Consider the following 25,532-nt stretch of genomic DNA (forward strand, 5'->3'; position numbering starts at 1 on the left):
CGGGGGTCAACGTGTAATAATAAAAGAGAAAAATAAGATACAACATTTTCTGAATAAAGGAGCAAACTATTTACAAGTTAGTGTTAGAGACTGGCCCAAGTTATAATAATGTCATAATACAAGGTAGTGCTTTTGGTCTAAGTTTAAAATGCACCAGAAGAATCCAGGAGATTCATCGTGATGTCACCTAGCTGATCCGATAAGTACTACATTACCCAAGATGCCACATTGCTTAAGAGCGTACGCGAAGTGCCCCATACTTGGTACAAGAGGTTTTTGTAAATACCTCGCCAGTAGGCTTCTTGTCGTCTCCCTATGAGTAACAACTGAGTCATTTTTTATCATTTCGTAGTGTGAGATTTTAATCATTTATTGACAATTTCCTCCCCCAAAATCTCCGCTTACCAACATGGCGAACGACGACGTACAGTGGCCAACGCTGTCCAATCAGATGTCACGTTCTTTGGGACGTGAATACTGTCATCCAATCAGAAGCTTTGTTTTTCTCGACAGATAAGGACCCTTGTAGTCGCCGGGTTTTCTAACTTCGCTAAAGCGGACACACGTGAGTACAAAATGTGCCGCATTATAAGGTTCATTTATCTTTCATTTTTTGAGTATCAAGTGTCCGCTGTGTTGTGTGGCCACCCGAGTAAGAGAGCGGTATGAGAAGGAGCTGTTTTAGCGCATTAGCCGCATTAGCAGGCGGATGCTAACTGATGCCGACCTGACATCAAACACAATAAATTGTCATAAAAACTAAAAGTACTTTTTTAAAAACTTGCTTCCTTTCAACATATTCAACGGTAGATGATGTCACCGCCCCTTAATTCCATTTAAGTCTTAAAGCTAATCCTTTTCCCATTCATTCGTCTTTGGCCGGATTCCGCTTCTTCGATCTGACATTAAAGGGGCAGTTTGTCATATTGAGTGCCCCCTCGTGGTACAAACAAACGTCATTCAGTCAACCCCATCCATTTGAATACTATGCCAAAAACATGAACTATCATATACCCATGTAACATTTGACAAAAAAAATGCAAGATGGAGAAATGTGTATTTCTTTAAAATAGTGGACTTAGTACTTAGAGCAAAACAATAAGGACAGAGACATTTAGGAATCTTACAAAGACGCATCGTTGAAAAGCCCTTCTTTGGCAGCGGGAGTGCCGCCGTTGTCGGAGAAAGATGTCGCTTCCAGAAAATCAATTTGTGACGGCGACTCAATGCATCGCGACAGTATTCCATTTATTGTGGCCGACTCGAAAAAGCCTTAAAGTCAAGTCACGTTTCTCTGTCTAGCTCTTCAGATAGATAGAGCGATAGATACTTGATTCATCCCGGTAGGGAAATTCACGCTTCCAGCAGTATCTTTGTGTTGTTTATGAACAGGATGGCCTGGGGGTGCTGTGTTTGTAGTTTAGCCACAGCGGAATGGATGAGGTCACAGGCTAGTCCAAAAGTTGGACGTCCCTGCGGCAGATGGAAATCTTTGTGCCTAGGGTTACACCGCCACTTGTTCACGTAGATAGCGAGTCCGCCTCCTCTCCGCTTGCCGCAGGCTAAAGTGTCTCTGTCCCTAACAGCGCTGAAGCCGGGTAGCTCCACGTTAGCGTCCGGGATGCTAGACGTGAGCCACGTTTCCGTGAAACACAGCAAACTGCACTCCCCGTACGCTTTGATATTTTTCACCAGCACAGCCGGTTCCTCGGTCTTATTTGGTACCATGATTACGGACGGTATCGAAGACTTATAACGCCGCTTAGCCTTCACCTTAGCTCTGGCTCTGCAGCCACAATAGGGCCCCCTCATCATCAGGGCAAGGAGTCGATTCCTCCAATAAACACATTTCTGTGCGTTAAAGGCCATACCCAAAGGATAGAAAGTCATGCAAAGTGTCGTTGTCAAACGGTACGAAAAACACGGAAGATAGAAGCAGACGCTTAAAGCGATAAATCACAAAAAGTGAGAAATAACACTGCCGCTGGAAAGGCCGCTTTGATGATTCAGTTGCAGCTACGAACGGTTCCTGAACACGACTTCAGTGATCACGAACGCTTCTGACCACGGCTTCTCTTGCCTCCATTTTGTCGCTCTACCCCCCCCCCCCCCCCCATCGCAAAACGACCGAAAAGTGGTCAAGAAAACAGCTCGTAAAATGAAAATCGAACGAAAAAAGCCACCGACGAAACGACTGCAAAATGACCCCCGACGTTTCTTTCCCCGCCCGTGATTGGCCGGTTGTCCCAGCAGCCCCGCCCCCGTCATGCCTCAGACCGACCCATCCGCCGATTGCGCCCGGAGCCCGGGCGAGGCGGCCCGACCGGACCCCCGAACGTGCCCGGCGGACGAGCGCTCGGACCCGGACATTGTCAAGTCGCCCAGCGACACCAAAAAGTACAGGTAGGCGGGAAGGATTTCGCTTTTGCTCACTTCTTCGAGTCCAGTCCTCTTTCTCGGTCTAGCCTCTCAGATAGTCCCATTTCTTTGACTACCTTTCTAGTCTAGACCTATTTCCTTTGCTAGTTTTTTAGTCAAGTCCCATTTGGGGGCGTCGTTGATGTCATGCACTTTCCGGACATTTTCAACATCTTACCTTATGTTTACTATTATGTGTACAGTAATGCTAATTGTAATTCACCCTGGTCATCCTGAAAGGGAGATTACCACTTGTGGGGTCCCTTCTCAAGGTTTCTCTCTTCTCCTCACACTGAGGTTTTTGAGAATTTCCTTGCCCGCATGCTGGTTTAAGATCAGGTCATTGTGTCATTTTGTGACTGTAATCCTGTGCAGTCCTTTGAGACATTTTTGTGATTAAGGGCGTCAGAAATAAATTTGACTTGACTTGACTTGACATTTCTCTGTCTAGCCTCTAATCCATGTCCCATTTCTTTGACTACCATTTGAGTCTGAACTATTTCCTTTGCTAGTTTTTTTAGTCAAGTCCCATTTATGTCTAGCTTTTAAGTGAAAATGTATTTCTTTGTCTCGCCCTTCGGTCAAGTCCCATTTGTGCTTGTTCATCATGAAAAAATGCAGTTCTGTCGGAACCATTTGAACCCGCTAAAGAGAGAACGATTTCACGGCGTATTTGGTTATTTTGACTATCGTGCCCCGTTGACTCTCAGGCAACCGTGTTGCCGATCTTTGATACCCGCACCCCTGAGGGCTGATTTTTTTTTGCTGGTATCTCTCCCCCGCCGCCCTCCTGGCGAGATATGCGTGGAGGTCTTCTCTCCTTAGCCCGAGTGTCTACTCAACTCTCTTCAGATTCATCCAGCTGAGCAACGGCCTGAGAGCGCTGCTCATTTCGGACTCGAGCGAGGCCGATCGCGAGACGGCGGCGGACCGGGAAGAAGACGACGAAGAGGACGAAGGGGAGGAAGAGGACGAAGAGGACGAAGACCAGGGCTCGGAGGAGGACGAAGAGCGGGACGGCGACTTTGAGGAGCCGGAGGAGGAAGACGCCGGCAAAAAGAAAAAGTGCAGCGAGAAGCAGGTGGCGCCGCCGTGGGGTTGTTGTTTGCCATTGCTCGCCATTTCAAATGAAGCCTGAGAGAAGGGGTGGGGGAGAGACAGGAACAAAGAGAAAAAAAAAGAGAAAGGCAGGGAGAAAAGATGTCCAAAAGTGAGAGAAAGAGAGGGTAAAAGAAGAGGGAAAAGGAGGGAGAGAAATGCGAAAGTCAGATAGAGATAAAAGAAGGGGAGACAGAGAGAGAGAAAGAGAGAGAGAGAGAGCGCTAAATAGAAAAAAAGGAGAAGAACATGCAAAGAAAAAGAAAGGAAGAGGGAAGAGGAGGGAGAGAGAAGCGAAAGTCAGATAGAGATGAAAGAACAGGGGAGGGATAGAGAAAGAGATAAATGGAAAAAAAAGAGCACGGGGGATATAAATAATGAGGAGAAAGAAAGGATTTGGAGAGAGTAAGAAAGTGAATCAAGGAGAGAGATAATGAGAGAAGAAAAGAGCTCATGAGAGGAGAGAGGGAATAGAGAAAGTCCAAATATACAAAAGCCAGAAGAGAAAGGGGAGACGGACTCCTTTCTTTCTGGACGGGGTCCGCCCGCCTCCCCAAGGGCCCGGGGTTTCGCCCTCTTGAGAGTCTCCCTTTCTGGCGGCGCAGGCGGCGGCCGCCCTCTGCGTGGGCGCGGGCAGCTTCAGCGATCCGGACGATCTCCCCGGTCTGGCCCACTTCCTGGAGCACAGTGAGTCTTTAGAGGAGCCTCCACCCCGCCCCCGGGAGATGACCGGCCCCCGTTTGTCGCCCCCCCCAGTGGTTTTCATGGGGAGCCGCAAGTACCCCGGCGAGAACGCTTTCGACGCCTTCCTGAAGAAGCACGGCGGCGGGGACAACGCCTCCACCGACTGCGAGAGGACCCTCTTTCATTTCCACGTGCAGAGGAAACACTTCAGGGAGGCGCTGGATAGGTACGCCTCACCCGCCCCTCTCCCCCTCCGGTCCCCCCTTTGCTTTTCGGGGACCGACCGAGCCGGTGTGGTCGCAGGTGGGCCCAGTTCTTCGTCTGCCCGCTGATGCCGGAAGACGCCATGGACCGAGAGGTGGAGGCGGTGGATAGCGGTAAGAGCCTCGGGTTTTTTTTTTTTTTCTTTCCCGGCATTCCTTTTGGGGCTCCCGCAGAGTTCCAGCTGGCGAGGCCTTCCGACTCGCATCGCAAGGAGATGCTGTTCGGCGGCCTGGCCGGACCCGGCCATCCCGTCGGCAAGTTCTGCTGGGGTGAGAGACGGCGCCTTCTGTCTTTCTCCTTCTTTTTCCACTTTTTCCGCTTTTATTTTGGAAACAGGAAACGCGCAGACGCTAAAAGAGGAGCCGCGAGCGCGAGGGATCCACATCTACGAACGCCTGCGAGAATTTTGGGCGCGCTTTTACTCGGCTCACTACATGACGCTCGCCGTGCAGTCCAAAGGTGGCGCCCTTTCTTCTTTCCTTCCACCTTTCCTTCCTTCTTTGTCTCCTTCTTTCCCTCCATCTATCCTTCCTCTTTTCTTGACTGCTTTCCTTCCTCCTTTCCTCATTTCCTCCTTTCCTTCCTTTTTTCCCCCGCCTTCTTTCCTTTCTTTTCCTTCCCATCCGAACGCCTTTCATTCCGTGCGTTTCAGAGAGCTTGTCCACTCTGGAGGAGTGGGTGAGAGAGATCTTCGTCCACGTCCCCAACAAGTAAGAAAGGGATCACGGGGAAGGAGGGTGGGAGGCAAGATGGCCGTCCGCTACGCTAACAGGAGCTCACAATTTTTTTCCCCTTTTCGAGTCGGTTGCCGCCGCCCGACTTCTCTCATCTCCCGCGACCGTTCTGCTCGCCTGACTTCAACAAGCTCTACCGAGGTGTGTGTGTGTGTGTATGTGTGAGAGAGAGAGAGAGAGAGAGAGAGAGAGAGAGAGAGAGAGAGAGAGAGAGAGAGATGTTTGTTATGACTGAAGGCCCCCCCCTCCTTTTTTCCATTTCACCCTTCTTGTAATAGTGGTCCCGGTGAGGAAGGGGCACAGCCTGACCATCAGTTGGGCGCTTCCGCCGCAGGGCAAACATTACAGGTGAGTCGGGCGGCAGATGTCGGGCGGCGCTTGACGGTGCCGCGCCACCTGCTCCCCCTCTCTACCTCCCTCCCTCCCCCCTTCCCTCACAGAGTCAAGCCCCTCCACTACATCTCCTGGCTGATCGGACACGAGGGAAGCGGCAGCGTTTTGGCTCTCCTCCGGAAAAAGTCAGTGGCTCGCCTCGCTTCCTTCTCTTTCTTTTTTTTCTATTCCTTTCTTTCGTTCCTCTTACTTTTCTCCTTTATCTTGGTATTTTTGTTTTCATTTTCTCCCCTATTTACTTTTTTTTTTTAATTTTCCTTTTTTTCTTTCATCTTTCTGTTTTAACGTTCCCCCCCTTTTTGTGTTTTTTTTTCTCCCCTTTATTTTCCTTTCTTCCTGTATTCGGACCCCTTATTGCTACTGACCCCGCCGCTCGGGTTCGGTTTCCAGGTGTTGGGCGTTGGCGCTCTTCGGGGGCAACAGCGAGACTGGTTTCGATCAGAACACCTCTTATTCCATTTTCTCCATCTCCGTCACGCTAACGGACCTGGGATTCCAAAACTTTTACCAGGTCGGGCAGGCTCCAAACCTTTTTTACCGGCGACGGAAGGGAAGACTCACCCTTTTCCTGTGCTTGAGCAGGTGATCCATTTGGTCTTCCAGTACCTGAAAATGCTGCAGATCATGGGCCCTCAACGCAGGTACGCTTCTTTTTCTTTTATTCCCTTTTTCTTCACTTTCCCCCCCATTCTTTCTTTCTTTGTTTTTCTCCAATTTCTTCACTGTATTCTTTCCTTTTTTTCTTTGTTCTTCTTTTGTCCTTTCTTCCTTTTCTTTCTGTTTTCCTTTTTTTTCTCGTATCTTTCCCGTATTTGCTCCCTCCAGGATCTACGAGGAAATCCAGAAGATCGAAGATAACGAGTTCCGCTATCTGGAGCAGGTAGCGTCCGCGCTGGCGTTCAGTTAGCATTGATGCTAACGCACGTTAGCGTTGACGCCCCGAACACCCCCCCCCTACCTCCCTCGTGCAGACGGACCCCGTGGACTACGTGGAGAACATCTGCGAGAACATGCAACTCTTCCCCAAAGAAGACTTCCTGAGCGGGGATCAGCTCATGTTCGGTTTCGACCAGCAGGTGGCGCCTCCCCGTCGGCCGGCGGCCGGCCGCCCGAGCGCTCACCCGCCCTTTTTTCTGGCCAATCAGGTGATCGGCGACGCCCTCTCCTGGCTGACGCCCCAACGCGCCAACCTGATGCTGCTCTCGCCGCAACACGAAGGGCGATGCCCGCTCAAGGAGAAGTGGTTCGGCACCCTCTACAGCACGGAAGGTGCGCTACACTCGTCGCCCCGAGTGGAGAATAGAATAGGACGGGATAGTCTTTCCTTTTTGTGTATATTTTCCCTTTTCTCTTTTGATTTCGTTGATCGATTTTCCTTTTTGGGGTTTAGGTCGGGGGTCCTTATAAGGGTAACGAGAATCATAGCACTTTGGCTTTTTCAGGGTGGCGGTGGACCGGTCTCTATTTCTTTTTCTTTTGATTATTTTCCTTTTGTCCTTTTTTAATGGAAATTGTTTTTGTTCCTTTTTCTTTTCTATTTGTGTCGACGTGACTTTTTTTCTTTTCGTCCCGTTTTTTTTTCCTTTTTTCTCCCTTTCGTATTATAAGTCCTCGGGAGGGAAACGCGGCGTTTGCGATCACGGGGGCATTTTTCTTCCTCAGACGTGGCGCCCGAGTGGGCTCGACGTTGGACGTCCGACCTGGAACCGAACCCGGAACTCCGCCTGCCGGCCGAAAACAAGTTCATCGGTGCGTGACGGACGGTAAAAAAATCCCCGGTCGCGGTTTCTGAGTCTCCGCCCCCTGCCTTGTTTCCGCACGGCGGCTCCGCCCCCTCCCCAGCGTCGGAATTCGGGCTGAAGGCGTCGGACCGGCCCGAATCGGAGTTTCCCGTCAAGATCTGGGACGAGCCGCGCGGATGTCTCTGGTACAAGAAGGACGACAAGTTCAAGATACCCAAAGGTAAAACGGCGCTCTCGATCCCTTCTTTTCCTTTTTGTTTTTTTCCATTCTTTTCTGCCTATTCCCCAGTTTGACCAGTGGTCCACTAAGCCCCCGAGGTCTCCCTCTGCTGGACACAAGCAGTTTATTCCAGCTCCTCCCCTTAATGATAATTCAGTTCTGAGGCGGACTTAACCTTCCCCCTCGAATGGCCCGCATTGTCTTGAGTTTCTTCACTCCCGCAAACCTTGAGACATCAAACAGACAACAACAATCCTCCCCTCCGCGTCCTCCTTTTATTCCCTTTTTTCTTTTTCCCGATCCACATAAAGGCACCGATCCTTGCACTTTTTGGGACGACTACTTTCCGCAACGATTTACATCTCGTATCGCATCTTGTTTCATTCATTTTATGCTTCCGTTTATTCCGTTTTAACAATGTTTCTTCGTGGGCGAGAGAGTAAGTGTATCCCCGTTTCATTCATTTTGTCCTTTTCTCCCGCGCTCGACACGATAATAACACGCTCCGACCGCGCACTTTTGAGTTTACAAAAGCGAACTCCGTCGGCGTGCACATTTTGGCTGACGGCCGCTAACGCGCGAACTCTCTGGGCGCGGGACTATCCCCGCACACGCCTTCGCAAACCAAAAGAATAACAGAGTATCGTTATAAAGTTAAGAAAGTGAAATCGCAAACGGAGAGCGAATAGCACTCACTCCTCCCAGCAGAGAAACGGCCGCGAGCCATTAACACGCACGCTCGTCCAAAAAATGGCGAGGGCTTAACACACACACACGCTTCTAAAAGATAACACATTCTTCTTTCCAAAGCAAGTAAGAAGACAGGAAAGAGGAAGGATACGCGCACATTCACAGTCGAAGAAAAAAAGGCCGCTCGCGCGTATCGCAACGACGCGGCGATATCGGCAAATCTCATTCCCGCGCGCAGATTCTTTTCACGGCTTTTCCTAGGCCATCTTATCTCAATAATAATAGCGTCCGATAAACTGCCCAATAATTAACGTCGGATCGCAAGAATGGCGAAGCGCCGCACGCTGCACTTTTTCTCAAGCGCAACCCGTAAGTCCCTTTCACCTCCCCCGATCCATCCGAAGAGACGCACAAAAACGACCTCCCGTAGGAATGATTTATACCTCGTGGTCTCTATGTCTGACTTTTTTCTGCTTCGCGTCTTGTAATCGTTCCCTCGTTTGTTGTGTCCTTTTCCAGCGTACATTCGCTTCCACCTGATCTCGCCTTTGATCCAGAAAAGTCCCAAGAAGTAAGAAGCAAAACACACACTCTAGACCGTAGAGCGTCCCTTTTCTTTTCGGTGTCCTATTTAGCCTCTCGATGCCATCGCGTCGTCTAAGGTCCGCGGTAAGATGCCGGACGGACGCGGCGGCGACGTCATCGGGGATTTCCATTTCCCCACCTACCAATATTTATAAAAATCAACATCCGTACGGTAGTTTGAGTATTTTTTGATCTAGTATTCAATTCGGCGTGTTTTGTTGACCGAACGAAAGTTTCTTTGGGGCCACTAGGAGACGCTAAATATGACGCACGGTCCCTTCAAGTTGAAAACATGACAGGAATACTATCAAACAGAAACGTTGTTGGAGAAATACTGTGAAAAACGACAAAAATACTATCACAGGACTAGAAAATGACGGCTGCAGTAATACTATGATACAAAAATACTACCGTATTTTCCGCACAATAGCGCGCACCAGGTTATAGGGCGCACCACCGAAAAATAGTTTTTGGTCCTATATCTTCCATACATAAGGCACACCGGATTATAAGGCGCTACAATGGTAACGTGGACAAAACAGTCAGATAGTTCAGTCCAACTGATTACCCCCTTAACATTTAGAAAGCTTGCAAAGACGCAAATACGTGTCGAGAACACGTGCGGATGCGGTGTCCGTACCATGTCACTCAAATGCATGGTTCCAAATATTATTTGGAAGGTTAAAGTCTTGGGATTCAAGAAATGCCAACCATTCCTTAGTTTCTATTTTCTTTTTCGCTAGCAACTTTACTGTGCATATGACAATAAACACTTGGAATTGAGTTTCATTTAAAAAAAGAGTCATCACAGAAACATCGAGATCCCTCTGAAACAAGATACTGGGAAAATATATAGCCGGAGTAGCTCACCGAAGTCGTTGTGTTCAATAATAATGTGCAACCGTGGTCCTCTTATATCCGTGAGTGTAGTCAATCCAGGAGAGTAAAATATTTACAAATACAGAATAGTAAAACATGTTTTCTCTATGCCGTAGACAACCAAACTTGCTATTCACATTCATCTTTTTTGGCCAATCGCAGGCTTTGTTTTGCCCCTTTAGCCTGAGCGAGCCTGTAAATGATAAAAAGGATCCGCCTCCTTTACCTCCGAATTACTTTAGCCAAACGTGATCGATTCAAATGATGATTGACACATTGGCTGGGAAATGCAACGCCGGCCTATGTATCCCAGCATACACCGCGGACGACTTCACCTTTGGGGGGAAAATCGAGTCGGCGGCTGCTTGGATTGGTTGCAAGACTTTGCGACTTAATATTGATACAGATATAAGGCGCACTGTATTATAAGGCGCATGGTCAGTTTTTGAAAAAAAATAAAGGCTTTTAGGTGCGCCTCATAGTGCGGGAAATACGGTACTCTAGAAATACTATTGCAGGGATTACAAGGAGGGGGAGTCAAAGAAGAAAGGAAGAGGAAACAAGGAAAGAGGCAATAGAAAGAAAAAAGGAGAGGAAGACAGTCAAAAGTGAGAAAAAGCAAAGAAAAAGAAGGTTCAAAAAATATGAAAAAGGTAGCAAAAAAAAGTCAAATAAAAAGGAAATATACGGAGAAGAGGGAGAGAAAACGGGCAAAGGTGAAACCTCACGTATTTCTCCCGACGAATGAAGAAATTGTCCGGGTCCCGTTCCAGCCTGGTCCTGACGGACCTCCTGGTGAACATCCTGGCCCACAACCTGGCCGAGGCGGCCTACGAGGCGGACGTGGCCCGACTGGAGTACAAACTGGCGGCGGGCGAACACGGACTGGTCCTCGGCCTCAAGGGATTCGACCACAAGCTCCCCGTGAGTCCGGACCTCCGAGCGCCCGCCCGTTTTGTCCTCCGGGGTCCCTCAACTCCCTCTTCTTCTCCTGGGCTCCCAGTTGCTGCTGAGGCTGGTGGGGGAGCACCTGGCCCGCTTCCACTCCGACCCCGACGTCTTCGCCATGTTTTGCCAGCAGCTCGGGAAAACCTACTTCAACCTACTCATCAAGCCGGACAGGCTGGCCAAGTACCCCTCTTTCTCCTTTTTTCTCCCTATCCTTTCTTTTCACCCTTTCCTTTTTCTGCTTTTGTTTAGGAACGCCTTTCTTTCGCTCCTTTTTTTCCCCTTCTTTCTTTGCGGAACGTATTTGACGAAATCCAACGGCCGGAACGCGGTACGATAGCGACGGCGACCCGTTTTGAGAATTAGCGGGATACGAAACGCGCTCGACAAACGACCGTCTCCGATTCCGATCGGTCTCATGGCTGATGGCTGACCTCGCTTTCCGTAAGGGAACGCGAAAGGGAACGCGAAAGGGAACGCGAAAGGGAACGCTCCGCTATGAAAAGGCTCGCCATCCCGAATCACCTTTCGGAGCAGCCCGTGAAACAAGCCCCTGAAATATGCACAAAGAGCAGAGGAATTTTGACGGGAGAGGAGAGGGAGAAGTTGTTTATTGATACATGTCGGCGTTCAAGAAAGGGTTCTCCTTCGTCTAGAATTTCTTATACCCTCTGAAGCAAAAACATAACGTCAGAAATATCACATGTTGCTTAGTGCGTCCTCTCCCGATGACGCGCTTGGTTTTCGCAAAGTGCATGCTTCCAAGAATTGACAGCGTTCCTCTCAGAATCCACCCATCTCAGCCAATACCGTTTTGCGATCGTCCACGTGTTTCTCAGTAAAAGTCGCCGTGACCCAGCCAACTTCCTGACAGCTTCGCTGATATTTAAACTCGGGACCGAGCGCCGGGGACCCGACCGCCGGGACCCGACCGTCAATACTCTTTGCACCTTCGCCGACAGGGACGTGCGCCTGCTGATGCTGGAACGCCATCGATGGTCGCTGACGGAAAAGTACCGGGCCCTGTCGGCGGGATTGGAAGTCGACGAGCTGCTGAGCTTCGCTCGAGCGCTGAAACAAGAACTTTTCGTGGAAGGACTCGTGCAGGGAAACTTCACGGCCGCCGTGAGTACCCGGCCCGCTGCCCGACTGCTCTTCCCGAACCGCTTCCGAAAAAAGGGGGGCCGGAAAACCGCAAATAAAAATATACGAAGCGAAACAAAATAATCCAGGAAAAAAGAGGGCGGGTTTTCGGAGGTCCCCTTAACAATTTGAGCTCGTCGGAAGGTTTTTACGCAAAGTCGAGCGCGACAAACTATCAACGAGTCGACTACGTTCTCGAAGGTTGAAAAAGAGCCGGTCGCGAAACCGAGAGTCTGAAAAAAGAAAGCGTGGTTTCGGCCGGGCAGCGAGCCTCGAGGGGAGAAGGCGGAACCGCTTTCGCTGTCGCGTCGCCGATGTCGTAGTTCCCACGTAGAATAGCCGTCTTTTGTCCTCGTTCTGTGGGTTTTCAGCCGAGGGTGCGGCCGCCAGGGGCCCCCGGAGCTACGATCCCTTTTTCCGTGTCTACGACCGTGTCAAAGAAGTCTCTTCAAAATGACTGTGACGAGCCCGAGGACCGGAATTCGTGTGAATTCAGACTGACCGCGAGGGGCGGCAAAGCGACTCACCCGAGTGCTCTCGCACCCCCGTAAGCCTTTTGATAGATAGATAGCTACTTTATTTATCCCCTGTAGGGAAATTCACACTTCCAGCAGTATCCTTTTGTCATTTATTATCGGGACGGCCTCAGGGTGCTGTGTTGTAGTTTAGCAACAGCGGCTAGGCCAAAGGTTCCACGTCCCTGCGGCAGATGGAAACCTTTGTGCCCAGGGTGACACCGCCTCGTCTTCACGTAGATAGCCAGTCCGCCTCCTCTCCGCTTCCCGCAGACTTTTGTGTCTCTGTCTCTGGATAGCTCCACGTTAGCCTGCGGGATGCTAGACGTGAGCCACGTTTCTGTAAAACACAGCAAACGGCACTCCCCGTACGCTTTGATGTTTTTCACCAGCACGGCCGCTTCGTCGGTCTTATTTGGTAGAAAGTTCACATTTCCCGTGATTACGGACGGTACCGAAGGCTTATAGCGACGAATTCGTTCAGAGACGAAAATACTTTTACGGAAATACTCCGAAATTCGATATCGAGTGTTCTAAACGTTCTGAAAAGAATAAATGACTATCGTACCTAATATGTCCTCAAAAATACTACAAAAATGGGCTGTTGAGCAAGGAAGAACGGGCCAAACTGTACAAAGCTTCGAGAGTATTTACCGTAAGGAAAGGGGGCACTATTTTCGCGACACCCGGTTCGATAAGTTTCGAACCTGAAATATCGTCGTACGAGAACATTTCTTAGCTTACCTTTGCCCACCTGACCCGCGACGTCTACTTCCCGGCAGGAGTCGAAGGAGTTCCTGCGCTACTTTATAGAGTGAGTTGTGCCGCCGTGGCCCCGCCCCCTTCGGGGGCAAAGGCCTTCCTTATGGGCTGACGGCCGAAACGCTTGCAGGGAGTTGGATTACTGCCCCCCGGAGGCGGCGGAGGAGGTGCGCGTCTCCTTCCGGGTGGCGGAGATCCCGACGGGACATCACCTGTGCAAGGTCCGGTCTCTCAACAAGACGGACGCCAACTCCGAGGTCACCCTCTACTACCAGGTGAGACGCGCCCCGGCCTCTTCGGAGCGCTCCGCTTCTCCCGTCGTCACCTCTTTTGCCGCCTCCTTCTAGTCGGGCCCGGAGAAGCTGAGGGAGCACGCCCTCATGGAACTCATGGTGGTCAGTCGGAAGATTTTACTCTCTCTCTTCTTCACCTCTTTCCTGTCATTCTTTCAACCTATTTTGCCCTTTACCCTTCTTTTCTATCCCTTTTTTCCTCTTCTTTCTTTCCTTCTTCCTCCTCCTTTACTTGGCTTAGCTTTTTTCTTTTTTCCTCTTTTTAGTCATTCTCTTATTTCGCTTCCCTTTTTTCTAGCTTTTGTCTATTATTGTTTTTAATTCTTTTGTCCTTTATTTCTTTGGTCTTTTCTTTACTCATTTATTCTCATATTTTGCTTCCTTTTGGCTCGCTTTTTTCCTTCTTTCTTTTTTAAACATATTTTTCCCCCGTTTTCCTTTTCACTTTTTTCCTTTTATTTTTGTCTTTCCCCCTTTTCCTTTACCTCCATTCTTATTTCCCTTGTTTTCTGTTTTCTTTGTAATTTTTCTCCTCAGTTTATTTTTTTTTCTTCCGTTTTTTTTTCTTTTCCTTTTATTTTTGTCCTTTTTAAGCTTTTTTTTCTTCTTTTTTTCTTCATTTGAATCTTTTTGACTTCGTACTTCCTTCGTTTTCTTGTATCTTTTTTTCTTCAGTTTTTGTTCTTTTCCCCCCCCCCATCCTATTTTTTTTTCCTCCCTCCCCCGGTTTCCACCTCGAGCCGTCTTTCCCCCCCGACGGTAGTTAACGCGTGGATCTGGTTTTGCGTCAGATGCACATGGAGGAGCCCTGCTTCGACTTCCTGCGGACCAAAGAGACGCTGGGGTGAGCGGCGCCCCCCGGTGGCGACTGGCGCTCGACAAGTTCTCTTTTCATGCGTTTTTTGTGTGTGTGTGTGTGTGTGTGCGCGCCGCAGCTACCACGTGTACCCCTCCTGCAGGAACACTTCGGGGATCCTGGGATTCTCCGTTACCGTGGAGACGCAGGCCACCAAGTTCAGGTCGGGACCTCGGCCGAGCCGGACGGCTTTGACGCCGTGAAAAGTAACGAAAATGAGACGGAGAGAGAGAGAGAGAAAGAAATAGGGACACGCAAAAAGGAAGAAAGAAATAACGAAAGGAGATCCTCTCCTTTCTTTACCATGTACTTGTTGGGGGCGGCAGTAGCTCAGGAGGTAGAGCGATCGTTTTAGGATTAAGGGATCCCAGTTCGAATCCCGGCTTGTCCGTGTTACATGCCGAAGTGTCCTTGGGTAAGACACTGAAACCCCAATACCCCCAATAAGCAGGTTAGCGCCTTACATGGCTGCAAGGCCGCTATTGGGAAATGTGAAGCACAATGTAAAGCGCTTTGGGAAGTCATTGACTTGAAAAGCGCTATATAAAATGCAGATCATTTCATTTCATTTCTCGTTAGCATGTCGATGTTGTTAGGATGTCGTCGTTAGCATTTTGTTTGTAGCATCCCCTCGTTAGCATCTATTTGTAAGCATCTACCTGTTAGCATATAGTTGTTACCATTTAGTTTGTAGCATCTCCTTGTTAGCATCTATTCGTAAGCAACCTCCTGTTAGCGTATAGTCGTTTGCATTTAGTCTTTAGCATCTCCTCCTTAGCATCTTTTTGTAAGCATCTACCCGTTAGCATGTAGTGATTAGCATTAAGTCGTTAGCACGTAGTCATTAGCACGTAAACGTTAGCATTCGGTCTTTACCATGTACTCGTTAGCATGTAGATGTTGTGTGTTTGTGTCTGCGCGTGCGCGTGGTCTAGCACGGAGTTGGTGGAGGCCAAGATGGAGGAATTCCTGCGCTCTTTCGGCGAGATTTTGGCGTCTTTGAGCGAAGAGGCCTTCGCCGCCCAAGTGACGGCGCTGGTCAAGCTCAAAGAGTGCGAAGACGCTCACCTGGGAGAGGAAGTGGACAGGAACTGGTTCGAGGTCCTCACCAGGCAGTTCCTCTTTCCCAGGCTACGCATGGAGGTGGGTCCCGTAACCCCGCCCCTGTCCGACCCGCCGCCAATCCCGTCCCGTCTTCCCCGCAGATCTCCGCCCTCAAGGAGTTGACGCGCCGAGACCTGCTGGCTTGGTTCCGCCGACACCGGGACCACGGACGCAAGCTTAGCGTGCACGTAAGGAGCGGCTCTTTTGGCTCCCTTCCTTCGCTTACGGGAGCCGTCTCGTAGGGGCCTTTCGTTTGCCGATCGCACGTCTCTATCTCCGAGGGGAGCTGGCTCCCGCCATAGACTTCCAAGAATAAATTTATACAGATGTTACGTTGGCCAATTTCACATCTCTATCACGAAGGGAGCCGACTCGTAGGGGCTTTTCGTTTGCCCATCGCACCTCGCTACCTCCGAGGGATCCGGGTCTTGATCGTCGGGGAGCAGACTTCCGTCGTGCCCTTTCGAGAGCCGGCTCGTAGGGGCCTTACGTCACGTCGTGATCCCCGAGGGGAGCCGGCTCCCGCCATTAACTTCCAGAGTCAATTCATACATATTTTACGTTGGCCGATGACACATCGCTATCACGAAAGGAGACGACTCCTGTCCTCCGCTGCCGGGAGCCGGCTCGTCGGGGCGTTACGTTTGCCGATCGCACGTCGCTACCTCCGAAGGAACCGGGTCTTGATCGTCGGGGAGCCGACATCCGTCGTTCCCTTTCGAGAGCCGGCTCGTATTGCGCGTCACTATCCGATAGTTTCATTTGCCAATTACGCATGGCTATCTCGGAGGGAGGAATTCAGAAATCAGTTTGGGTTGGGAAAGATCGGTGATTATTTCAAAAGGGTCCTGATAGGCGGGGAGCCGGCTCCTACACCCTATGACCCCTCACTCGTCGACTAGATGCCGTCTATTTATTCGGAAGGCGTTTTTGTGGCCAGGTGGTCGGCTTCGGCGCGGAGGAGGGTGACGCCCCCCGGGCGACGAGCCCCGAGCCCCGGGCGGCGAGCGCGGACCCCGGGACCGCACCCCTCGACCCCGCCCACTCCTCCTACGGCGAGGTGGGCTCGCTCACTTTCCTGCCGCTGACCTCACCCGCCCTCAAGATGGCCGCCACGCCCGTCACCGACCTCCGCACCTTCATCTCCGGCCTGAACTTTTACCCCTACCACAAAGTCCTCAGCTAGGGGGCGCTTGTTCCCCTTCTTTCGCTTCTTTCTTTCTCCTTCCCTTACTCTTCTTTTCTTCTTTGCTTTCTTCTTTGTCATCTTCTTTTTTTCACGTCGACCAATAAAAACGTTTTGAAGATCAACGGCTTTTTTGTCTCTCTGAGGGTTTTCATCCAACCGGCGAGGCAACACAGAGAGAAGCGCAAGAGAAAAACGAGCTGCGCTCCGAAACGGGTCCGCTTGAGGTCCCCTCACTCCGACAAAGGGTGTGGTGCTAGGCACCACTCGCAAAGCAACTGGAGTAGTATTTTATTTTTCTTTCCATCCGTCTATTTCTCTCTCGTTTTCCTCTTCATCCTCTTCTTTCTCCTTTCTTCATCTATCCCTCTCTAAATTTCTGTCTTTTTCTTCCTCTTGATTTCTCTTTCTTTGTCACCCTCTCCCTTTTTTCCATTTCTCTTCTTTTAACTCATTCTCTTTCGTCTTTTCCTTCTTTTTCTCACTTTTCTTTCCCGCGAACTTACTAGTCCGAGCCCCGGTCGTGGAATCGTAAAGTCGGAGCTTATCGACATAATGAGGACACATTTGTTTAGACGGGAAATTCCAGGCTTGGACAGGAGTTTAAATGTCAGCGAAGTAATAATACTCCGCTTGGTTTGGAACAGCAAAGCTGATGAGAACTTGGCTGGGTCACGGCAACTTTTGATGAGTAACATGTGGACGATCGCAAAACAGTATCGGCTGAGACGGGTCGATTCTGAGAGGAACATTCTTGTCAATTCTCGAAAGCATGCACTTTGAGAAAAACTAGCGCGTCATCGCGAGAGGATGCACTAAGCAACATGTGATATATCTGACATGATGTTTTTGCTCCGGAGGGTATAAGAAAGCCGATTGTCTCTTAGACGAATGAGAACGCTGTTTGAATGCTGACGAATATCAATAAACGACGTCTCCCTCTCTGTCAAAGTTCTCTGTTATTTGTGTATATTTTTGGAGCCAGGCGGATACACAGTCTGCTCCGAAACCCCCTTGAGATTTAGGGGCTGCGGCTCGAAGGATTGCGAGAGCCCTTCTCTATCCGGAGGAGTAGACTAGTCAACCCATTCGCCTGTACTCGGGCAGAAGAATGTCAAAAAGGAAATCAAGCAAAATGTTTTTGGCTAAAGTGCTCGAAAACGCTTCTCGCTATGTGAGAACATGTGCATCAGATACGACGCTGAATTGTCCAGGTTGCCTTGACAACGAGTCGCCCAGGAAGCCGGTCACAGTATTGAATTTCGCTCCTTTTGGGCCAGCGAAGAGGCTCAGAGAGCATCCGGCCAGCGGACAAGACCGAGGTCTAAAGCGGCCGACGGGCGTCCCGGAGCGGTGTCTGAACCCGGACACGCCGCCTTCCGATCGGGTCGCTGGACGTGAGGATTCTTTGCCGCTCTACCGCAGAGGACGTCACCAAAGTCCACCTCGTGGTGCCGGGATTTTAAGGGGGTTCTATCAAATGACACCAACGCTTGGAATCTTCCATCCATCCATCATCTGCTGTCCTTATCCTCAGTAGGGTTGCGGGGTTGCCGGAGCCCATCCCAGCTATCTTTGGGCAGTGGGCAGGGGGACACCCTCAACTGCTTGCCAGTCAATCGCAGGAACGGGCAATTCGCTCACTCGTTCACACCGAGGGACAATTTGGACCGGCCGATTCACCTGACATGCATGATTTTGAAATGTGGGAGGAAACCGGAGTGCCCGGAGGAAGCCCACGCAAGCGCAGGGAGAACATGCAAGCTCCACACAGGAGGTTCGATCTCATGACCTCAGAACTGTGCCGCACGGGTGCTAACCACTGCCCCGCCGTGCTGCCACTTGGAATCTAATCCGCGGTAAAAATTCAACCAGTGTTGTTTTTCTATCCAAACGGTTCTGTTCAAGATCCCAATTTCTTTGTTTTATTCAAGGTTCTTTTCTAGGTGCTGAAGAGGTCGCAGGTTGGTGTTGTATGTGGAAGTGTCCTTGGGCAAGACACTGAGTCCCTAATACCCCTGATAAACAGGTAGCTGCCTGGAATGGCTGACGCTGCTATCGGTGTGTGAATGGGTAAGTGTGAAGCACATTGTAAAGCGCTTTGGGAGCTCTTCATTGACTTGAAAAGCGCTAGAGAAATGCAGATGATTTACGCTTATTTCCAAAATGTCATTTATTGGTAAAGCAGCTGTTGCAAACATTTAGCATACGGCAAGACCGTCAAATCATCGCGGACGTTACAAAAGATCCCGAAACTGCCAGCGATCCCGGTCCCCGTGAGCCCCTGTGCGGCCGAGGGACGCCATACTCTGTGGCAAGACTGGCGAGCGGGCGCGTTACCGTCATCTCCAGGAAAATATATATAAGCGCGGGTCGGCACCTCCGCGTATTAGCGAAGGAGAACCCGTCCGTCCCAAATGGCGCGGCGAACGGTCGAAAGGAGTAGCTCGGAAGCGCTTGCGGCCGACCCTTGGGAAGACCGAACGGGGTTTTTCCTGCCTTTTCCCGATCACCGCGCCGGACGGGTTCCGGAAAAGGATCCGACGGCCTCCCGAAGCCGAGAGCCGTTTCGCAACCTTCCTGGAGAAAAACCTTTCTTCCGCTTCAAAGAATTCTCGTTAGTCGAATGACGGCGGAACCCGTTGCCCGAATACGGTCCTCGGTAAAGGGTCACCGATGCCACGGAGGGAGCCTTTTTCAGACGTCGGTATTCGAGAACGATGCTCCGGTTTGGAGACGGCTGCCGTTTTATTGCCATATGGACGTTTGAGCGCGTTGACGGCGTCGGCGACGCCGAGCGGGGTTTCGATGCACTCGGCCGGTCGCCCCAAAAATCCTCCGCTCGTGTCTACCGCGTCGCGGGGGGCGTCGACGAGGCGTTAGCGCCGGCGCTAACGCTAACGGGCGCCGGGGCCTCGCAGATGAAAGCGTGCAGCGTGCGGGGGCCGCAGTCGCCGCTCGTCCGGCGGGACGCGTTCTCGGCCAGGGGACAGTCGGGAGCCCCCGTTCCTGAAAAACACACCTGACGTTTATCGGTTCAAAGGAAATGGGAAAAGGAGAGCAAAAAAAACGAAAGTAAAACCAGAGTAAAAAGGAAAAGGTTAAAAAAATAAACTGAAAGAAAGAGATAAAAAAATAAGGAAAACGTTTTAAAAGAATGGGTAAAGAAAAAAAGTCAAACAAAGAATAGAGAAAAAGTAAAGAAATAAAGAAAACAACCAAAGTGGAATGAAGAAAAGAAACAGTAAAAAAATAGAATCGAAAAAAAGAGAAGACAAAGAGGAAAATAAGGAGGAGAAAGAGGAAAAATGGAAAGAAAGTCAAAAAAGATGAGAAACAAATAGGGCAAGAGAAAAAGACGAAAAAAAGAGGAGAAAAGGAATCCCCATATCTTCTCTTTCTCCTTTTTTTCCGTTTCGTTTCCATACCTCGGGGCGTGTCCGCGGTCACCGACCCCCCCATCCAAAACGGCTTCCGGCCGGCGAACCTCCAGAGCCAGGCCAGATCTTGTCGGGAAGCCGCGCTCGGCAGGCTGCCGGCCCACCTGTCCGACGATAGCACCTTAGCTTAGCTTATCTTAGCCTAGCTTCGATGAGCTCGCTCGGCCGACTCACAGGAAGGAGCAATAGCGCCGCGCGCTCGCCCAGCTGCCGACGGACGAGCTGGCCAGGTAACAGCGCCCCCTGTGGTAGCTCCAGCCCTCCCTGCAGCCTCCGTCACCTTTCTGCAACACGCAAACAAGCCGGCTCGCTTACGCGCCTCCAAAAACACCCGAAAATTCAAACCGGCTAGCGGACGCAGAAACTTGAAGAAAATGAGCCGACGGTCATACTTTGCGAGGGTGCGACTCCGCCTTCTTCTTCTTCTTCTCGCTTCGGTCGTTTTCCATCCGAGGGGCGCTACCTGGGCCGCGTCCGTTCGCGGCTCCGACGGCCGGTAGGGCTTCTACCGCCTCCTCCGACCGGAGAGAAGTCAGACTGTGGAACTGATGGAGGAGAAGTCGATTCATCAGGCCAAGATTCCGAAGTGAGTCCAAAATTCCGTTCCGATACAGGTTCTGATTTGATTCGGGCTGCGGTTCCGATTCACGTTACGATTCCGTTCTTGCTCCGATTCTGGTCCTATTCGACTGATTCGTGTCCCGATTCACATTCATAATCTGACTGATTCGATTCAGGACGTCCCGATCCGTGTCCAAAATTGGATTCGGGCTCTGTTTCTGAATGACGTCCCGATCCACATTCTGATTTGGATTCATGTCCTGAATTGTTTTGACATGTTATTTGTTTTGTGAGCCCATGTTTGGTATTTTCTCATCGGTTTTATGAAATCCCATCCCCAATTTAAGCACCCTACCCCTCCCTCAGTTCTTAAGTCCCTTGAACTGCATCCGCCCAGAAAACCTAACTTTGGGTCGAATATTCTCGGGATGACTCCGGTTTCAGGTCCAGGTTGTCTTTGGGTCTTACCGTCCATACTTTCGGCCGGTCTCCCGCCGGCAGCACCTGAGGACACGCAAAACGTTAGATCGACCCGGGCGAGAGAGACCTCCCTGGAAACGGCCGGCCCGCTTACCCGGCCCCCTCGGAGTCCGGGATCCGATTGGTCGGCGGCGAAGGGGCGCCGGTTGGGGACGTCGCCTCTGGGCGGGTGGGTGCTCTCCTCCCACAAAAGCTCCGTCTCCGCTTTCAAGACGGCGTCGTCTTCCGCCGGCGGCAGAGCGGTCGGGGTCGCCCGGGGCGTGGCCGGCGTGGGCGGGGCCGGGGGAGGAAAGGGAGGAGCTTCGGCACTTTTCTCCCGGTCCGGATGGCAACGTCCTGACGGGGAGAGGTTGGAAAGCTCGCTAGTCCCGAGTCCGTTCCGTTTTGAATAGCGGACACGTTAGGGCCGCAGGTGTGTCCGATGAGCGCACACCCGTCCCGCCCTTATAAGGACATTTCCGACAGAACGCGTCGTCGGGTCGTTTTCGTTTCTTTTTTTCTTTTCAATTTGGAATTTGAAATTTGGTTACTTTATTCGTTGCCTTATTTGTTCCTGGTGTTCTTTCATTATGGTTTGGATAGTCTCAGGTTTGATTTTACCCGAACTTGTTCTTTGCTTTGCGACCCCTCGTCTGTTTGCTACTTAATTCCTTGCATTTTCTGTTCCGGTGTTGTCTTTCTTTCTAGTTTGGATAGTGTCAGGTTTCATTTTACCCGGACGTGTTCTTTGTTTTGCGACCCCTCGTTCGTTTGTTACTTGATTTCTTGCATTTTCTGTTCCCGTTTGTTTATGTTTGGATATTTTGAAGTTGATATTGTTTGGACACGTTGTTTGTTTTGCGAGCCCTCGTTTGTTTGTTACTTTGTTCCTGGTTTAAATGATCCGAGGTCAAGTACAATATTTCTCAGTGAAGTATATGTCAACGATGCCTAAGGGCATTCAAGGGTTAGGCTTAGGGTTTTTTCCCCACTGCACTTCTTTAATCTTACATTTATCAACACTGTTCCAGGACGATTGCCTAAATCAGGGGTCTTAAACTCGGTCCCGTTTCCAATGCCTCCCGATGCCATCGTTTCTGGTTTCATTTCTGTTTTCGCGCGCCGGCCCCGAACCGCTCGGGTCTTAATCGTTTCACCTGCTCCGGGGTCCACGATCACCACCAGGGCCGAGACGGCGCGTCCCAAGACGGCGTTCTCGGGGTCCCGCAGAGCCACGGCAAAGTCTTCGTCGTTCTCCTCCAGGCCGTCGGCTTTCAGGTAGACGTTCCACGTTTTCTCCCGCACCCCTGCCGGGAAAATCACCCTACGATGAGTCTCGGCGGCGTCGGGGTCCTCCCGTCCGCGCGTTACTATTAACTCTGGCTTTTGTTTCTCGATCGGACTCGTCGAGGAACGGCGTCTCCCGCCCTACGGTTAGGAAACATCCGCTTCCGGTGAAAGTCACCCGAGCTGCCGAAGCGTTCGGGACCTTTTGTGCCCCGAGATCTACCCAGTTAACCGCAGGAGGAACGATCCCTCGGATAAGGACCTTGCCTTCTGGATCCTGGTCTAGAAAAGGGTGAGAATGTTGCGGAATCATGAAGTCAGAGCTTATCGACGTAACGAGGACACATTTGTTTAAACAGGAAATCGGGGGTTCGTTTCTCCCGAGGTTAAATGTCAGCGCAGCGATAATACCCTGTTCGGTTTGGAACACCAAAGCTGACGGGAACTTGGCTGGGTCACGGCAACTTTTGATGAGAAACGTGTGGACGATTGCAAAACGGTATCGGCTGAGATGGGTCGATTCTGGGAAGTATGCGCCCGGTAAGAGAAAAACAACACGTGATATGGTTGACGGGATGCGTCCGCTCCGGAGGGTATAAGAAAGCCGATCGTCTCTTAGACGAACGAGAAGGCTGTTTGAACGCCGACGAATATCAATAAATGACGTCTCCCTCTCCGTCAAATTTCTCTGTGCTTTCGTGCGGATTCGTGGGGCGAGGCAATACGGTCCGCTCCGAAAAGATCTTCACCGTTCCTCTCGGAATGTGGCGTCTCCGCACGGGTCTCCGACTTCTTCTCCTGACCCCGAGGGCAAAAAAACCCCGCAAGATCCCCATCCCGTCGGCTCTTTCCCCGGGTTCTCACCTGGATCGAACTGTACGAGTCGCGAAGTGCCGTGCGTGAAGTCCAGACCCGCTTTGGCCGTCCCGTTTCGGACCTGAAGAAGACACCCGGCTGTAAACCTCCGCTTGCGTTCGCGCTTAGCAGCGCCCCCACCTGTATGGCGACGTACGCCGGCTCGGCGCTCTTCCCCCGCCTTCGGATCCGGACGGGTAGCGTCCCGGCCGACTCGCAGATCCGGTAGCAGTCGGCCGACAATTCGATCCGGGACCAGGACAGATCCAGCCTGCCGAAGGAACGATCGACATTTGATAGCAGCTAGCAAAGCGCGCCAATGGAAAGAGCGACGTCGGATCGCGGTTAGCTTAGCGCGCGAGAGGAACGTACGTTCCCGGGGGAGCGGCGTTCCCCGCCCGATCGCTGACTCGAAACCGGAAGCTGTCTCGGGTGGAGTCCACGTGGGTGGGAACCACAAAGACCAGCGAGCGTCGGTCCACGTCGCCTTGCGTGAAACGTCCTCGCACGTAGCCCCCTGACCCAAAAAACAGAGGTTAGCCGCGACCGTGCTAAACATATGCTAGCACCTGATGCGACTCGTCCACGAAGACGAAGACCGTCTACGGCGAGATCGGGATGTCTCGGGATGTCCGATTGGATTTTAGTGTCGGATGAATGACATGCCACAGGATGCTGGTTTTTATGTCCCGTTTTTGTGGCACTTTTTGGGTATTTGGTTTTTGTGTCGGCCTTCTCATCAATAGGCGGCCCTTTTAAATCCTATTTTGGATGATTCCGGTCTATTTGTCATGGTTCTTGGTCTATTTTTGTGTCAATTTTGGGAGGGTTTTAAGTTCCTCTACTGGGCAATGTTTGCTCTTTTTCTCTTATACTTCTCGTCAAGTTTTTTTTGTTTGTTTTTAGGCCTTTTTGGTAAACGGTCCATTTTTGGGATCCATTTTTGATGTTGACACCCTTTAGGGGGGCTCTATCACAGAGCTCGTGCGAAGGCTTTTAGAGCGTGTTGCAATTTTTTTATCCGAATGTTTTGTAGAGTTCTGTCCTGTTCTCCTTGCAAGTTGAAAATGTATTGATGTCATCTCTCCTGACTGACTGTCTACCAAACCTTTCTTTCGTACATCTTTCTTTTTTTTCTTTTTTGCTTATCAAATTTTGCTTTTTTAATTTTATGGGTTTTTTGCCACTTTTTTCTCCCTTACTTCTCTTTTTCTTTCATTTCTTTTCTTTTTTCCCTTCATTCTTTCTATTATTTATTTCTTCCTTTTTTCTTTTGATTGCTTTTCCTTCCCCTTTTTCTTGTTTATTTTCTCCTCTCTTTTTTATTTCTTTTTCTTCTGTTCTTCCCATCCTGTTATAGTCTCCTTCATCGATTCCATGTCCTTCTCTCTCTCTTTTTTTAGCGTTTTCTTTTCTTCCTCTTACCTGTGTGTAGGTTTTCTAGGTGGCCGAAGGTGGGCGGGTCCAAGACGGCGTACTGCAGCCAATGGGGCGGCGTGTGGGCGTCTTGGAATCTGAGATGCTTGGAGGTGATTGGCAGAGCCCAGCGGCCGTCGGGCAGCCGTTGGAGCTCGCTGGGGCCAACCAAAGTCCTCAAAATGGGGGCGGACCGGTCCACTGCCTCCACCTCAGGGGGGGAGAGAAGAACAGGACAGAGATTTTGCAAGTATTTTTAGTCGTATTTCTAATATATCCCTTGTTGTGCTTTTGATAGTATCGCTGTCGTCGTATGTCAGGTGTATTTCTGTAGTATTATTGGAGTGTTTCCCTAGTTTTCGAAAATACATATTTTTGTGGTATTTTAGGAGAATTACCGTACTGTCCAAAACAACTGCATTTCTTTCATATGTTTTGGTCGAATTACAAGGGGATGATTTGCTAGTATTTCAGTTGAAAGATTTTGCTAGTATTTCTTTTTGGAGTATTCATTATTTTGTAGTATGCCTGCGGTAATACTTTGCTAGCATATCTGTTGTATTTTTGAGTCATTGTGTTCTTGTAGAATTTCTTTTTGTAGTCTTCATCATTTTGTAGTATTTCTGTAGTATACCCGCGATAATACTTTGCTAGCCTATCTGTTGTATTTTTCTGTCATGGTGTTTTTGCAGAATTTCCGAAGTCCGATTATCGTCGCGTTTTCTTTAGAAATTCGGTCGTGCTTTCTAGTCGTTCTGGCCAAAGATGTTTGTACTATTTCCTTTTGCGGTATTCATCATTTTGTTGTATTTTTGTTGGATGCTGTAGGATTTCTGTTAGAATATTTTTCTGTCGTAGTGTTTTTTAGTGTTTATGTCTGGAGTAGTATTATTTCTGTAGTTGTATTTCTGTACTAGTTTGTGTAGTACTGTCGTCGTATTACTGTAGTAAAACGATTTCTGCATTCGTGTAGTATAGCCTTTGTCTCGCTGGGGTTGTG

The 25,532-nt window shown here is 50.2% G+C and overlaps 2 protein-coding genes across 4 annotated transcripts in view; one reads left to right on the forward strand and one right to left on the reverse strand.

Annotated features, from left to right (window-relative positions):
- The first annotated feature begins 496 nt into the window (after window positions 1-496).
- On the forward strand, window positions 497-16,643 carry LOC148356092 (nardilysin-like). 3 transcript variants are annotated; one of them, XM_088349664.1, is made up of 31 exons: window positions 497-565; window positions 2,254-2,403; window positions 3,271-3,499; window positions 4,122-4,203; window positions 4,273-4,426; window positions 4,504-4,577; window positions 4,638-4,733; window positions 4,801-4,923; window positions 5,117-5,174; window positions 5,266-5,339; window positions 5,477-5,546; window positions 5,639-5,716; window positions 5,982-6,102; window positions 6,174-6,232; window positions 6,417-6,471; window positions 6,563-6,667; window positions 6,737-6,860; window positions 7,254-7,340; window positions 7,434-7,553; window positions 8,763-8,814; window positions 10,481-10,631; window positions 10,711-10,838; window positions 11,618-11,780; window positions 13,096-13,127; window positions 13,206-13,350; window positions 13,423-13,470; window positions 14,160-14,212; window positions 14,304-14,387; window positions 15,160-15,367; window positions 15,430-15,516; window positions 16,269-16,643. In XM_088349664.1, the coding sequence occupies exons 2-31, from the start codon at window positions 2,267-2,269 to the stop codon at window positions 16,512-16,514; spliced, it is 3,243 nt and encodes a 1,080-aa protein (XP_088205790.1). In that variant the 5' UTR covers window positions 497-565; window positions 2,254-2,266; the 3' UTR covers window positions 16,515-16,643. The 3 variants fall into 3 exon arrangements, with proteins under 3 accessions (XP_088205790.1, XP_088205792.1, XP_088205793.1); XM_088349666.1 differs by lacking the exons at window positions 10,481-10,631; window positions 10,711-10,838; XM_088349667.1 differs by lacking the exons at window positions 14,160-14,212; window positions 14,304-14,387; window positions 15,160-15,367; window positions 15,430-15,516; window positions 16,269-16,643 and adding an exon at window positions 13,635-14,122.
- A 2,019-nt stretch (window positions 16,644-18,662) lies between these two features.
- Window positions 18,663-25,532, reverse strand: part of frem1b (Fras1 related extracellular matrix 1b) — a 32,546-nt gene continuing 25,676 nt past the window's right edge. The window contains exons 25-35 of the mRNA XM_088349819.1: window positions 24,542-24,743; window positions 23,489-23,633; window positions 23,258-23,387; window positions 23,126-23,198; window positions 22,132-22,281; window positions 21,090-21,331; window positions 20,984-21,019; window positions 20,347-20,499; window positions 20,129-20,238; window positions 19,943-20,058; window positions 18,663-19,523 (exon numbers count right to left, since the gene is read on the reverse strand). Of these exons, the coding sequence (XP_088205945.1) occupies window positions 19,363-19,523; window positions 19,943-20,058; window positions 20,129-20,238; window positions 20,347-20,499; window positions 20,984-21,019; window positions 21,090-21,331; window positions 22,132-22,281; window positions 23,126-23,198; window positions 23,258-23,387; window positions 23,489-23,633; window positions 24,542-24,743 (1,518 nt within the window). The 3' untranslated portion in view covers window positions 18,663-19,362. The remainder of the gene's footprint in view (window positions 19,524-19,942; window positions 20,059-20,128; window positions 20,239-20,346; window positions 20,500-20,983; window positions 21,020-21,089; window positions 21,332-22,131; window positions 22,282-23,125; window positions 23,199-23,257; window positions 23,388-23,488; window positions 23,634-24,541; window positions 24,744-25,532) is intronic.

Source organism: Urocampus carinirostris, chromosome 12, assembly GCF_059441175.1.
Source record: "Urocampus carinirostris isolate Australia breed hairy pipefish chromosome 12, RoL_Ucar_1.0, whole genome shotgun sequence".
NCBI classification, from domain to species: Eukaryota; Metazoa; Chordata; class Actinopteri; order Syngnathiformes; family Syngnathidae; genus Urocampus; species Urocampus carinirostris.